The sequence below is a fragment of the Marmota marmota genome, unplaced genomic scaffold (assembly GCF_001458135.2).
Source record: "Marmota marmota marmota unplaced genomic scaffold, marMar, whole genome shotgun sequence".
NCBI lineage: Eukaryota > Metazoa > Chordata > Mammalia > Rodentia > Sciuridae > Marmota > Marmota marmota.
In genome coordinates, this window is record NW_026000037.1 from 1,119,530 (window position 1) to 1,135,340 (window position 15,811).

Sequence of the window (15,811 nt, forward strand, 5' to 3'; positions counted from 1 at the left end):
AACTGCTACTTGTTCCTCTCTGCTTAAGGATATTTCTGATACTGCCCTAATGGTGTGCAGTTTATTCTTGGATTTTAAAACAATATTCTCATTCATGAAACTCAAACTAGAAAGGTAACTGCTATATAATGTGTTGCTATGCATTATAGAAACTCAGATGAACTATTTACTACTTGAGAAATTTATAAAGGTTTAAAAGTATAATGAAATAGTAATTCAATATTCAGTTTAGAAGCAACAGTCTATTATTCAAACGAGTAGTCTAGAAATTTTGATAACATCAAAATGTTTCAGACCAAACATAAGATTTTTAAAATATTTTTAGTTGTAATGAACACAATATCTTTATTTATTTTTTTTTTTAATGTGGTGCTGAGGATCGATCCCAGGGCCTCGTATGTGTGAGGCAAATGCTCTATCACTGATCCACAATCCCAGCCCCAAACATAAGATTTTAATATTATTTTCCTTAATAAAATTCAGCCCTTAGTCATCTCTATAAACCCGACAAGGAATAAACACATAGATGGAGAATCCTCTGGACCAACCTACCAGGTCAAATCGCAGAACAGGCTCCTCTGTGTTATCCAGGCTGTACACTTCCACCATTCCATCATCTCTCCCAACAAGTAAATCTTTAACCCCATCACCCATAATATCGAAGCTGTCAATACACAAAATACCTTTAAAAAAATGTGATGTTATTACAAAACTAATAGTTGAGTCATGTATATACCAAATAAGAGTGAGAAACTGGCTCAGCAAGCGCTCTGCCACTGAGCTACAGCCCCAGCTCTGATTTTCTGGTTTTCATACTTGTATTGTACTTGTGATAGATTTTAACATTAAGCTGGGTGAAAGGTATACAGGAACTATTTGTGTATCTGTAACCTGCTTCCCCAATCCATTCTCAATGCAGTGTAGTCTCTTCTGGGGGCTCAATCACATCCCGTCCCCAACGGCAGTTCTCCAGCGACTCCCCACTGCGACCTCCTGGCAAGGCTCCACTGACAGCAGCCCTACCCTACCTCCCCCAGGTCAGGTCATCGCACCCTGTGAGTGGACGCAGCCACACTGGTCATCCTGCTACTCCACAGGTGAACTGAGTCCACCTCTCCTCCTGCAAAACTCTCTCCCCTCCAAATCTCCACACCCTCCTTTTTCCTCTTCAGAGTTCAGCTCAAATTCAACCTCTTCTAAGACACTTTCTTGGACCACGCAGTCTAAAAGCAGCTCCCCTTCTCTCAGTACTCTCTTAACATACTGCTCTGTTGTGTCTTCTTCATGTGACAAGGCCAGGCCTTATCTCTCCCGACAAGTACTTGTGAAGGGGATAAGTATATGAGCATCCTGTATGTGTAAGAAACCATCCCTACGTCCCAAGTCAGGCACGGAGTCCCCTGAGACAGCACAGGATTCCCTTGCATTGTACCAGTCACTCTCAGGTCCCATTAACTGCCTACCGTGGACAGTTAACAAAGAATTTTACCACAGCATATTTTCCCAAAGTATTACTAGCATTTCTTATTTTTAAAAATATTATACCTACAGTGAGAGACCTGATGAATAAACAGTACGTAAACCAGAGGTGGCTCTCCTATTACATAGGGCTACTATATAATACGAATTAAGTAAAACAGTAAATTGCATGACCTTTTTAATTTAACAGTTACGGGTGTTTCAGGATCTGAGCTTCGTTGACACCATACCTCCCCGCTTTCTCTCATTTCCAACTTCCCACTTGTGCACTGGCTTGGAGGTGGTGATCTGAATAAGCCCGAGCTTCCCATCTGCCGTTCCAAACAAAAGGTCTTCCCCAGAGTTGCCTAGTTATAATTAGAGGAAACATTAGTGACATTTCTTTAAAATTAAAATATTTTCATGTAAAAACCTCATTTAAATATCCTAAGGCAGGAAATGATTTGGGAGAATTGTTATATATTCACAGGATTTTGTAGCTCAAGAGAGAAGTCCACCTCCCAGTCCCCGTCATCTAATGTTAAGATGAAACTGAAAATTAAAGTTCAATGACTCCTTACTGTGAGTTACTGGCAAGTTATCAGAAGATAAATGTCTCAATTTTAGTTCATCTTCCTTCTACAATTCCCATTTTCACTTAATGTATTTTATAAACACAGTTAATTGTGAAAAGTGAACCCCTGATTACCTCCGTTTCCATTGTGCAGTGCTAAGACAGCAGGTGGGCCAGGAACTTCAATTTCATACATCACATCAGAACCCTGAGAAGAATATATATTTAGAAACTGAAACTAAACACAAATTTAAAATAATATAGAATAAAATTGGGCCTGGTTCCACCTGCCTATAATCATAGCTACTCAGGAGACTGAGACAGAAGGATCCCAAGTTCAAGGCCAGCCTGGGGAATTTAATAAGACCCTGTCTCAAAAATAATTTTTTTTTTTTTAAAAAAAAGGGCTGGGGAAGTAGCTTAGAGGTAGAACACTCCTGGGTTCAACCCCCAGTACCACATAAAGAAAAACATACAAACATACACATACACACACACACATATCCCCACATATTCATTCATGGAAAACATCTATATTCTTGATAACATCTAAAATAAAACTGCTGAAAAAAATCAGGTCAGCAGCACCAACTTCCATTTGTTAGCAACTCTGCATGTATTAACACATTTGAAAATAAAATATATATAAAATGCAAAGACCAAGGAGAAAAATATGCAAAATATTCTTCACTGTCACACTTTTCATTTTGAATATACTGATTGATAGAAAACTTACAATGGTAAATTTTCCTTTCAAAACTCACTAGGAACAAGTTTATTTCTTCTGCCATTCTGGTATTAACTGGTTTAACTTCAAGCACACTCAAACATTTGGGCAGGCCCAAAGTTATTGCCTAAGGAAAAGTGCAGCCTTTCTTTTGGTAGTCCCCAAATCACTCCAGTTAGAGGCAGAATCATCTGATATTTAGGTAAGAAAACAAGTTAGGTCCTTTTCTCATTTTTAATTTTGCCATATAAGTAAACTGGAAACAGTTTGCAAAATTATAGCAAATATGGTATAATATTTGTTAAAAATATTTAATGTGTATTTAGAATATAAGATCTATATGCCTTATCTTTATCATTTTTAAATCTTTAGATATGTACACACAACTACATGAACACAAAAGGACATACACAAAACTCTAAAGAAGCCACCTCTAAGGTAATGAACTGCCCTCAAGATGGGGCATAAGGGAAGAGGGCAAGGTAGAGGAGAAGCTCCAATTGCTCACTGTCCACAAACCCTTGGTTGTCTGCATAATAAAGAGTATGGATTCCTTTTGGTTAAGCAAAGCAGAATCCTAGAATTCTGCCAGAGCAATCTCTGACTGAATACTCACCAGCTCCCAAAAAAAGGCTATTCAAATGACTCACATTTGGAAGTCCAAGCCAGGGGACAAATAACGCCTTTGAACCTCTAGAATGAACCAGACTTACTTTGATTGCCTCTGATGGGGTATGGAATCACTGGATTTTTCCTTCTACAAAGGGCTGATGCCAAGAAACAGCCACCGGGCTGTGGAACTGCAAAGGTGAGACTGCCTGAGGCAGCAAGGAATTCAGAACTCAAGCCTGGATTAACTGTACCAACTACTATCGAATACCGATCCAACGAACCTTCCAGCTACCTAGTAAACTCCAAGGGTTTTCAGGAGACCACCTCCAGGAGACACAGTGGTCACTAACAGCAATGACCTGAAACAGCTGTGTCAGCCATCAAGCATCTCCCTGGAAATGTGAGGACACCAAAGTGATTTTCCCTCTCTCTTACCTACTTATCCAACAAACTTGCTTCATTCTACCTACTGTCAAAATGTTGGATAAACTCAAATTAAATATCACCCTCTCCCTAACCTAATGTCTTCCTTGAGTTTGATTTCTGGGGAAGAGGAGAGTGATGAAGAAAGAAAGGGGAAATGCTGCTGGAGGTTCTCTGTAGCAAAAGGTCTCTGCTACGACTGTGCCAGGTCAGAAACTGGGGCAGGGGGAGAAGGTGTCCTGTTTTCTTCCACATATGCTCTCTTGCAAAAGATCTCAACACACTTGCCCCAACTAAACAAATTAACTTATCAATTAAATTTAAAAAGTGTTTTTCATACACAACTTTATACAGGACAAAAGTAGTAATTGTTAAAATAATTTATAACAATACTCATAATTATTCATTTACTTAGATTATGAAAAGTCACAAAAATGCAAATAGCCACCTGTAAAACCCTGAGCACTCTGTCCTGGCAGGCCAAGATGGGTGTAATCTGAGGTACTCTTTCCACTGGAAGGCAGATGACATCATTGATTTTGTCTGCAGAAAGGTAATAATGTTGGTCTTTGCAGTCACAATAATGATTATAGATGTAACTTGCGCTGAGAAAGAGGTCAGAGCCAGATATGTGCCTGAGAACATTAAAATAGTAATTTCAGACCTCCATAATTTAAAAAATAAGCACAGGTTAATTCTTGAATTTTTCTCAGAAATGAAAACAAAAGTTACCACAGACTTAGAGAACACAATCTTTTTTTCATTTCCCCACTTAATTTCTGGCCTTTTTGATATTACCTTTTTATTTTGTAAGATAAAAATGAAGATCTTAAAGCTTAAGGTTTTGCAGTACAAACTAAGCTCAGAAAAACTGAAAACAAAAATGATAATTTCTATGTGAAGAAACACCAAAAAAGAAAGTTTCTAAATGTGTAGGACATTCCCTGTCAAGCACTGTCCTGGGGGTTTCCGTGTAAATCGACCCCCATGGTCTGTAAATTGGGATTACTGACTACCACCGGCTCCCGGGGGAGGAACAGCCTGCTGACTCACAACCAGTGACAGTGGAGTGGGCTGCAAAGCAAGCAGGCACTTTGACCTCTAGAATTAAGCTTTCTTACTACCACACTAGACGGCCCAGAAAAGCCTACTCAAAGTGAATCTATTGTAAACTACATGACAAGCAGTGGAGAATGTCTCCATTAGAACTTTATTTGGAATAAAGAAATGAGAAGCAAGTTCATTTCAAATTATTTTAACAAAATTTTGGTAATAATCATAATGATGTTCTAATTCTTAGAATACATACAGTATTCTCTTGGTGGAGCTGAAATTTCTTGATAAAAATTTATATTTTTCATATATGCTATTGGAATGCAGGTTAAGCAATCTGAAAATCCTGAACCCCAAACTTTGTATTAACATAATTCTCCAAGAGTTTCAGACCTTGGGGCATTTCAAATTTATAGGTAAGGGATGCTCAACTGATAGTCTTTGCAAATATCTGAAAAATCTGAAAAGCTTTGGAATGTGGTCCCAAGCATTTGAGACCAGTGAGGTTCGTTTCAAAAGAAAGGAACTGTTTTCCTCTCTTGGTGAAGCCTCTAATCTCAGATCCTGCAGCAATAAAGATATAAACATGTATATCTTTCACTTTTAGATTATCACCATGTGACTATCCAGAAGATAATTTTATCTGGGACTTTCATCTATTTCTCCACCCCTATGGTCCCTTTAAGAGTTTTCAATACTAAAATCACCCTGTGATATGCTTACCCTGTACTGCCCCTCACTTCATGATGACATGGCCTTACTGTTTGGCTCTGAATATTACCATATAATGATCTGATCATTACACATCATATACATGCAATGAAATGTCACTCTGTACCTCACAAATTAAATTAAATTAATTACAATTAAAAATAAAATGTATTTCAAACAGAAATGCCCAGAGCAGGGCCACTGGAGAGATCATGGCTACTGGAGAGACAAGGCAGAAGGATCTCACACCTGTGATCCCACCACTTCTGAGGCCAGCAGGAGGACCACATATTCAAGGTCAGCCTATGCAACTTATCAAGACCCCATCTCAAAATAACAATAAATAAAAAGGGATGGGGATACAGCTCAGCAGTAGAGTGTCCTCAAACCAATCCAAGTGGTGCAGGAAACAAAAATCCAAAAAACAACAAATGAATATGTTTATATAATAAAGCTCTTTAACAACAACAACAAAAAAAAATATTCAAAAGCAAATATGGTTTCCAGTGGAACATCTGTAAAGTAGTCAATTTTATTTTCCAGAAAACTTAAGATATGACATTTAATCAAATGATCTATGTCTACTAGAAACATTGAAAATAGATATGTACAATGAACATACATAGCTTTAATGCTCTCAGTGAGGTTCGTTTCAAAAGAGAGGAACTGTTTTCCTCTCTTGGTGAAGCCTCTAATCTCAGATCCTGCAGCAATAAAGATTTTCTCCTGAGGTGTATTAAGAACCCCTCCCAGCTCCAGTCGGGCAATCTTCTGCCCTGGTAAGGTCTTGAATACTGCCTGAAAAAATCATTCACAAATAGTAAGTATACAAGTCATTGTATTGTAAACCTCTTTCCTTTACCATAAAAAACTGCTATGATTTTGAACTTACAAAACATTATAAATTTACAGAAACTTTTATAGAAACTATATAGAAACATTTTTAGAAAAAAAATCTATTTGTTTTAGTGGGTCTTCTGGTTTTGTGCTAGATATCCTTAAACTCTGGCGTATTCATCCTGATACTTTTTTAATTGGAGCACTATAATCATACGTAGTGGAATTCATTGTGACATATTTGTACATGTGTGCCACACAATCTGGTCAACTTCATTCCCCAGTACCTTCCTTTTCCCTCCTCTCACCCTCCACCTCCCTTCTATTTTCATGAGACCCATGGCTCCCCCAACCTTTTCCTAAATCCTTGCAACTCAAACCAGTGTTCACAAAGCAGAGCAGTATGATTAGCATTGCTAAATTCATTAAAAAGGCAGACTCTTAAACCCAATCCAGACCTACTGAGTGAGAATCTGCATTTTAACAGGATTCCATAGCTGGTTCCTGTACAGGATAAAGCTTGAGAAGGACTGGTTCTACAGGAAAGTCCACTTGGCAAACTCTTTACTAAGGTTCAATGGACATGTTTCGTACCATAACCATGTTTTTGAAACTAATCTCACCTAAACTTTGTACAATTTTATTTAAAAATTTGGTAAAGGACTAACTATAGAATTTACTGAAAAGAATATTTTAATACCTTATCATATTTCTAACTAAAAACAACATTTCTGATCACTGTCTTTTCCTGTGTTTTCCATTTATCATTTGCACCAGTCCCCCTCCCTGTCATGATTCATACACAGAAAGTGAGATTTCTGGGAGGCTATGTGAACAATGGAGAGGGGGTGTTTCTGGGAGTTTTAACTCTCTTCATCTGTTTTTTAAATACCATGTAATACACAGTGAGTACCCGAGCTCCCATCTCAGATGGAGCATGTGTCCCCTTTGAGTATGATAATGAAACCTTGGTTGGGCTAGCTAAGGGGCAAGGCGACAGGACAGTCGCTTCCACTCTCACAGTATGCTTCATAAGACCCCACCTGCACACTCTAAGAGACTCTCCTGCTTACTTGAAAGGCCACTGGGTTGTAGGTGCATGGACCACTTGGCAAGGACTTTGGGAACAAGCCAGACCTTCCCTCACAACCCACTTTCCACTCTCTGTACTGTAGAAAATTCTTAACCTAGGAGTATTTAAAAAAAAAAAAGTACTACATTTGTCTTTTTAAAAAACTTTTCCCGTCTAAAAAGACTGCACTTACCACTGCTTCTCCTTTCTTCATGCCAAAGCACAGGACTACTCCATCATGATCTCCAATAACCACCTGTAACGGAATGGTAAAAATCTAACATTCCTTTTACTATTAAAAGTTCGTTAAATGGTTTCAGATTCTACACTGCACTAATGTTTAAGAAATCACATCATCAAGTTTAAGTGTAGTATCAAATGGGAAGAGAATAGTCAGAATCATCTGAAAATGATATCTAAATACCTTTCCCATTTCCAGCTACATATCTGGACAAGCTGAGTTTTCTTCACATATTTCAACCAAACAACATATCACAACAGACTGAATGTAGAAAACAGATATGAGAACTCAGCGTTTGCTTATGCCTGAGACTAAAGAATTTGCAAGAATATAACATCATATCACTAGTCTTACTAAATTATTTTAGAAAAAAATACTTTCAATAAAAATGTGTTATCTATATAAACATACATTTTAAAAATATTTTTAACATTTCTTAGTCTTAACTTTAAGTTTTGATAGATACACCCTACATAATATTCTTTGAGATCTTCATAATTTAAACATGTAAAGGTTCAAAGACCTTATTTTTATTAAAAAGCAATAGTGTTAACTAAATACAAAGTTCAACATCAAAATAATAAATGACTTAAAAATATGATAAAGCTTAAGGAAAGAATTTTCTCTACATTCTGATATGCTTTATATTTTTTTTTCCATATACACAATCTGGTACACTTAGAACAAATTATTGCCAGAAAAATGGAATATAGTTTTTAACAAGTTTATTATACTATTTACTAAATGTACAGAATAATTTTTAAAATGTCCAAGAAAATTACTATGTCTAAATGTGCCTTGGTAGTCAAACCTCATTCAAATTAAAAGAAATTCATTTTCATTTTAACATGACTGTTTTTAAAAGACTAACTCCCTGGTGGAAGGGGAGGTGAGGAGAGGTAAGCGAGGTGTCCACAGTACCTTCTGTGCCGCTCTATGTCTTGACGCAGGAAGTAGCTTCATTGTCTTCTGCGAGGTCACTCCCACCTAAGAAAACAGACCAGCTGCCTAGTCAATGTTTTGTGATACTCTGTAATTTGAAGTTATTACATCAGAGGTTAAAAGGAGTAGATAAGATCATAGTGAGCCTTATTTTTCTTTTTATCTGAAGTGAATGATGCCTATTTTTTTTTAGAGCATTATAGTTATACATGGAAGTTGGGTTCATTTCGACAAAGTCACACATGCATGGAATGTTATGTACCCCATTTCAGTCCCTGTTCTCCCCTTTACCGTCCTCCCTCCCTTCCCCTACTCTACCGATCTTTCACTCATTTATTTTTGTTGATGCTTTCTACATTTAAAGGTGGAATTCCCTGTGGTATACTTATACATGCACAGTGTGGTTTTGTCAAATTCATTCCACATTTTCTCTCCTTTCCTGTCCCTTCTCCCTTCCTCTCCATCTCCTACTCCACTGATCTTCCCAATATTTTTTATATCCAATCCCTCTCTCCTTCCCCGCCTTATTTTCTCTAGATTCCATATATAAAACATTTGACCCTTGGTTTTCGGACTTCTTGCACATAGCATGATGTTTCCATTTCCATCCATTTTCCAGCAAACGCCATAATTCCATTCTTCTTTACAGCTGAGTAAAATTCCACTGTGTACGTACACCACATTTGTTTAATCCACTCATCTGCTGATGGGCATCTGGTTGGTTCTGTAACTTGGCTATTGTGAATTGTGCAGCTATTAACATTTATGTGGTGTAACCCTACTGTTATGGTTTAGATATGAGTTGTCCTCCAAAAGCCCAAGTGTGAGATCATGCAAGAAGGCTTACAGGTGAAATGACTGCGTTATGAGCGTCTTAACCAATCAGTGATTTAATCCTGACAGGGATCAACTGAGTGGTACCTGAAGGCAGGTACCGTGTGGCTGGAGGAGGTGGGTCGCTGGGGGGGTCCCTTTGGGGGCATTCCTTTGGTGTGTAGAGTCCTTCTCTCTCTCTCTCTGCTTCCTGATGTGATGTCCTGAGCCCTTTCCCCTGCCACTTACCTGGAGCCCCAGGGAATGGAGTCAGCCATCCACGAACTGAGAGCTCTGAAACCATGAGGCCTCAGATAAACGTTTCCTCCTCTAACTGTTCTTGTCAGGTCTTTTAGTCACAGAGGCTGATTTTAGTACTTTAGGAAAAACAACAAGCAGTGGGATAACTGGGCTGTATGGTGGTTCCATTCCTAGTTTTTCAAAAAATCTCCACACTGCTTTCTAGAGTGGTTACACTAATTTGCAGTCCCACCAACAATGTGGTACACAAAAGGTGGCATATTATACATGCACAGTGTGATCGTGTTAAATTTGCTAACATTTTTAACTCTTTTTTCAAATACCTTTCTTTTTTTTAATTTATATTTTTTTAGTTTTCAATGAACCTTTATTTTACTTATTTATATGCGGTGCTGAGAATCAAACCCAGCGCCTCGCACATTAGGCAAGTGCCCTACCACTGAGCTACAACCCAGCCCCACCTTTCTTTATTTTTACGTGGTGCTGAGGATCAAACCCAGTGCCTCGCACGTGCTAGGCAAGCGCTCTATAGCTGACCCTAGCCCCAGCATTTTTATATTTGTTTTCTTGATATGTGTCATTCTGACTACAGTGAGATGAAATCTTAGTATAGTTTTGATTTGCAATCTCCCTGATAGCTAGAAATGTTGAACATGTTTTCATATATTTGTTGGCCATTTGTATTTTATTCTTTTGAGAAATGTTAAGTTCTTTTGCTCATTTATTGATTGGGTTATTTGAGGTTTTGGCATTGAATTCTTTGAGTTCTTTATATATTTGGGCTATTGATCAATCCCCTGTCAGAGGACTAGCTGGAAAAAACTTTCTCCCACTCTATAGGCAGTTTCTTCATCTTACTCCCTGACTTTGCTATGCAAAACTCTTTTAGTTGAATGACATTCTACTTACTGACGTTTTCATTTCTTGAGCTTTGGAGTCTTGTTAAAGAAGCTGGTGCCTGCACCAAGAGGATGGAATGTTGACCCTGTGTTTTCTTCTAGCAGTTGCAAAGTTTCTGATCTAATTCCTAAATCTTTGATCCACTTTGACTTTTGTGCATGATGAAAGATAGGGACCTAATTTCCTTCTTCTATATATGTATATCCAGTTTTCCTGACAACACTTGTTAAAAAGGCTATCTTTTCTCCATCATATATATATATACACAAAATATAGATATATATTTTGTAGTTGGACACAATACCTTTATTCATTTATTTATTTTTATGTGGTGCTGAGGATCAAATCCAGCACCTCACACATGCTAGGCATGAGCTCTACTGCTGAGCCACAACCCCAACCCTGTCCAACATATATTTTTGACACCTCTGCCAAGTAACAGATGACTATTAAGTATGTGGGTTTGTCTCTATGTCATTTCTTCCATTCCATTGTCTTCATGTCTATTTTAACGCCAGTACCATGCTGTTCCTCTTACTGTAACTCTGTGGTACAATTTGAGATCAGGTATTGTGATTCTCCCTACATCACTCTTCTTGCTCAGTATTATTTTTGGCTATTTTGGGCCACTTTTTCTTCCAAATGAACTTCAGGACGGCTTTTTTCCTAGTCTGTGAAGAATGTCATTGGTACCTTGATGGAGACTGCACTGAATCTACATATTGCTTTTGGTAGTTGGCCATTTTGACAATATTAATTCTCTCTATCCAAGAACACAGAAGATCATTCCATCTTCTAAGGTTTTCTTCAATTTCTTTCTTTAGTGTCCTATACTTTTCATTGTAGAGATCTTTCACCTATTTGATTATATTAATCCCCAGATGATTTGGTTTCGTTTTTTGTTGTTGTTATTTTCCCCAATTTCTTTCTCAGCAGAATCACCATTGGAGTATAAAAAAAAACTATTGATTGATGAATGTTGGTCTTACAGTCTACTACTTTGTTAAATTCATTTACTAGCTCTAGAAGTCTGCTGGTTGGAGTTTATTGGGTCTTCAAGATATAGGATTATGTCATTAGCAAAGAGATAACTGGACTACTTCTTTTCCTATTTCTATCCTTTTAATTTCTTTCTCTTGCCTAATTGGTCTAGCTAGAGTTTCAAGAACCACACTGAATGGAAGTGGTGAATGTGGACATCCATGTCTAGTTCCTGATTTTAGAGGAAATGCTTTCAGCTTTTCTCTATTTAGTATGTTGTTTCTGGCTTGGGTTTGTCATATATAGCCTTTATAGTGTTGAGGTAAGTTCCTTCTATTCCCAGTTGCTCTAGCATTTTAACATGAATGGGTGCTAAATTTTATCAAACACCTTTCCTGCCTCTATTGAGATGATCGTATGATTTTTGTCCTAAATTCTATTTACATAGTGAAATTGATTTGCATATGTTGAACATCCCTGGGATGAAACCCACTTGATCAAGGTGTATATCTTCTTGATGTGTTTTTTAACGCACTTTGCTAGTATTTTATTAAGAATTTACATTCCTGGGATTAAACCCATTTATCTTCTTGATGTGTTTTAATATGGTTTGTTAATATTTTATTAAGGATTTTTGCATCTATGTTCATCAGCGATATTATATTAGTCTGTAGTTTTTTGTTTTTTTTTTTCCTTGATGTACCTTTGTCAGGTTTTGGATCAGAGTTATACTGGCTTCACAGAATGTATTTGGGAATGTTTTCTCCCTTCCAGCTTTCTTTGTTAGAAGGCTTTCAATTGCTGTTTCAATTTCATTGCATGATATTGGTCTGTTTAGGTTTTCTATAACTTCCTGATTGAATTTGGTCACACATGTTTAGAAATCTATCAATATCTTCTAGATTTTCCAGTTTACTGGAGTATAAATTTTCAAAATAGTTTCTAATGGCTCTCTGAATTTCAGAAGTGTCTGTGGTGATATCTCCTTTTTCATCTCTAATTTTATTTGGGTTTTCTGTGTCATTCTTTTGGTTAGTTTGGATAAGGATTTATTAATCTTATTTATCTTTTCAAAGAACCAATTCTTTGTTGCACCGATCCTGTGTGCTGTTTTTAATTCTCAATTTCATTAACTTTGGCTCTAATCTTGTTTATTTCTTGTCTTCTACTAATTTTGGAATTTTTTCTTCCTTTTCTAAGGTCTTAAGGTAAAGCATAAGCTTATTTGGGATCCTTTTTTAAGTAGGCACTCAATACTATAAATTTTCCTTTTAGAACTGCTTTCATGCTGAGATTTTGATATGTCACTCTTCCCATTTGTTTCTAAAAATTATTGATTTCTCTCATTTCCTCTAGGCCCATTTCTCATTTAAGACTACTGTTCAATCTCCATGTATTTATTGATTTCTATTATTTTTCGTGCTGCTGATTTCAAGTTTCATTCCATTATGATCTGATAGGATGCATGGGACTTCGTGTGTGTCACTGGTATTTACTAATACACTGAAACCCAGAATATGTGCTGTTTTGGAGAAGATTCCATGAGCTGCTGAAAAGAAAATAAATTCAGCTGTTTTGGAGTGAAACAGTCTCATAGGTCCATTTGATTTATATTATCATTTAGGTCAGAAATATCTTTATTGATTTTTATTTGTTTGATCTATTGGTGACAAGGGTGTGCTGAAATCACACAGTAGTATGATATTGGGGTCTATCTGTGATTTAATATCAAGACATTTTTTATGTAATTAGGTGTACTGACATTTGGCACATACATATTACTATCATTATATTTTCTTCATGAACTGTTCCCTTTACCAGTATATAGTGGCCTTCTTTGTTTCTGCTGATTAATTTTTGCTTGAAATCTACTTTGTCATATATGAGAACAGCTACTCCTGCTTACTTTCAGATTCCATTTGCATAAACTATCTTTTGGCATCCTTTTACTTTCAGCCTGTAGATGTCTTTGCCTATGAGATTACATAAACTATATAATTCTATTAGATAGTGAGACTGCAGTTTCTTAGGTGAAGAGAAAATAGTGTAGGAAGGCAAGAAAAAGTTAGGAATATTAGGAAGTGAACAGAAGAGAGGCAGGAAATAGCAGATAAAGGAGGAGGATAATAAATAAATAAAAGTAATTTAAAAATCAAAAGAGTGAAAGAAGGAACAGGAAAATCTGGCTAATAATGGGGGAAGAGAATGAGGAAGGAGTAACAAGAGGGACAAAAATAATCAAGGAATAAACAAATGTAAGATCAAAACAACTCAAACCCACATATAATTACACCCCACCTACGTCAAAACAAGGCACATAATAAACAGGGGTAAAAGAAAGCAATGAAAATGGAAGTAAAATTATATGAAAAAACATATATTTGAACCTATCTATGCAGTGACAAAACACATACACACACAGTCTCGCAGAATAGAAAAAAAATATCTGAAAATTTTTTAAAAATTAGAATAAAGAATAGAATTAAAAATGAGAGATATGGGTAAGAAAAAAAGAACAATATTTCTCATTATTCTTTAATGAGAAATCAAGGGCTTGTTTCTGCTGAGGTGGCCAAAACTGTTGGCAAAGGGGAAGTTTCGTTCTTGGTACTGATTTTGGGCTCTGTAACTCCGGGGTCAGGGCTGGGGGTAAGTCCACCGTCCCTGTGTCCCTCACCTAGCTGACAGCTGCTGTGGCTCGGAGTCCGGGCTGGCTCTAGTGGTCCTCAGCTTCCTGTCTCCGGCACAGGGTGGGGTGGACGGGGGAGTGCGGGCCAACCGTGTCCCCCACTGCGGGGTGTTGCAGAGTCCTAGCCGGGGCTCCCAGCAGTTAGCCCTGGGTGTTGGCTTTATCAGTGGGCTTCTGCTTATGACCGGGCAGTGCTTACAGATGGTTCCCAGGGCCAAGCGATTTTCATTGCTTTTCACTCAAGAACTTGCCCCATTGCCTCTGGGTCCATTAAGCTCTGCTCCCTTTCGATTCTCCAGGGTTCACCAGGCCACATCACACTGTCCCCTCTTTGCCTGTGCCCCTTCCCTCCACCGCCAAGTCTCTCATGGATTATTTCTTATATTATGTTAGAAGTTCCCAACGTTCCGAGCCTCTGTGGTGTTCTACTGTCCAGTACTGAATTTCAGGGAATTCCCTTCACAACCTTGCTGAGGTGGCCAGTTCTGTGCTGAGGACCTCCCTGGGGAGCATCCCTTTCTCTGATGCAACACCTCTCCTGATACACCTAGTATCACAATCAGCAATGAACTCCCCCCACACTGGTGATTGAACCCAAAGGAATTTTACCACTGAGCAATAACCCCAGCCCTTTTTATTTTTTGAGATAAGTTCTTATTAAAATTTCTAAGCTAGTTTTAAACTTGTGATCCTCCTGCCTCCTCCCACATAGTTGGGATTATAAGTGTTAACCATCGTGCCCAGCTGATATTTTCTAATAAAACAGGTCACAAAAGTCAGAATGTAGGAAACAATCAAAAATACTAAAATTTATTCCATAAGGTAGCCAAGCCAAAAACAATTATGTGACATTTCTGTGTTTCGTGAAAATGTTTTTTAGTAAGTCTTTTCTAATTTCATATAGTGTTGAAGAATTTTTGTAAAATGGCTAAAAATCTTTGGAAATAGATTGTAGCTACTGAAAGATAATATAGAAAAGCTCTGCTAAATTACCAAACATGCTGGGCGTGGTGGTCCATGCCTGCAATCCTAGTAACTCAGGGGGCTGAGGCAGGAGGATCATGAGTTCTTGAGGCCAACCTCTGCAACTTGCAAGATCCTGTCCCAAAACAAAAATAAAAAGGACTGAGGCTGTAACAACTCAGTTGTAAAGTGTCCCTAGGTTTAATTCCCAGTACCAAACATAACAATGATAAAATAAAAGACCAAACATGCTGATAATAACATCCAATCTAACTGAGGGTGAAAATTATTTCACAAAATGTAAATAATTCTACAAAAGAGAAAAATGGAAAGATGGAAAGAACAGAACTTGCTCAGCAGGGATCTGTCAATAGAGGGATAAAGCTAGAGGAAGAGACAGGACTAACAGGAGAGAAGTTTAAAAAGCAGATCATGAAAGAATTTGCATAGTTAAATTATTCCATTGTGCACTTCAGGGAGTAGTATTAAAGTTTAAAGCAATCTATTAAGATCTGCATTTTTAAAACATCCTTCTAGCAAGTGATACAAAAGAA

At 37.4% G+C, this 15,811-nt stretch overlaps 1 protein-coding gene across 3 annotated transcripts in view; it reads right to left on the minus strand.

Annotated features, from left to right (window-relative positions):
* The window catches only part of Bbs7 (Bardet-Biedl syndrome 7), a 35,861-nt gene extending 20,464 nt beyond the window's left edge, over positions 1-15,397 (minus strand). For all 3 annotated transcript variants that reach the window (XM_048811989.1, XM_015478895.2, XM_048811988.1), the window contains exons 1-8: positions 15,288-15,397; positions 8,630-8,695; positions 7,661-7,723; positions 6,181-6,356; positions 4,243-4,429; positions 2,168-2,240; positions 1,710-1,826; positions 553-683 (exon numbers count right to left, since the gene is read on the minus strand). In XM_048811989.1, coding sequence (XP_048667946.1) covers positions 553-683; positions 1,710-1,826; positions 2,168-2,240; positions 4,243-4,429; positions 6,181-6,356; positions 7,661-7,723; positions 8,630-8,671 — 789 coding nt within the window. In that variant the 5' untranslated portion in view covers positions 8,672-8,695; positions 15,288-15,397. The remainder of the gene's footprint in view (positions 1-552; positions 684-1,709; positions 1,827-2,167; positions 2,241-4,242; positions 4,430-6,180; positions 6,357-7,660; positions 7,724-8,629; positions 8,696-15,287) is intronic.
* Positions 15,398-15,811: the final 414 nt, after the last annotated feature.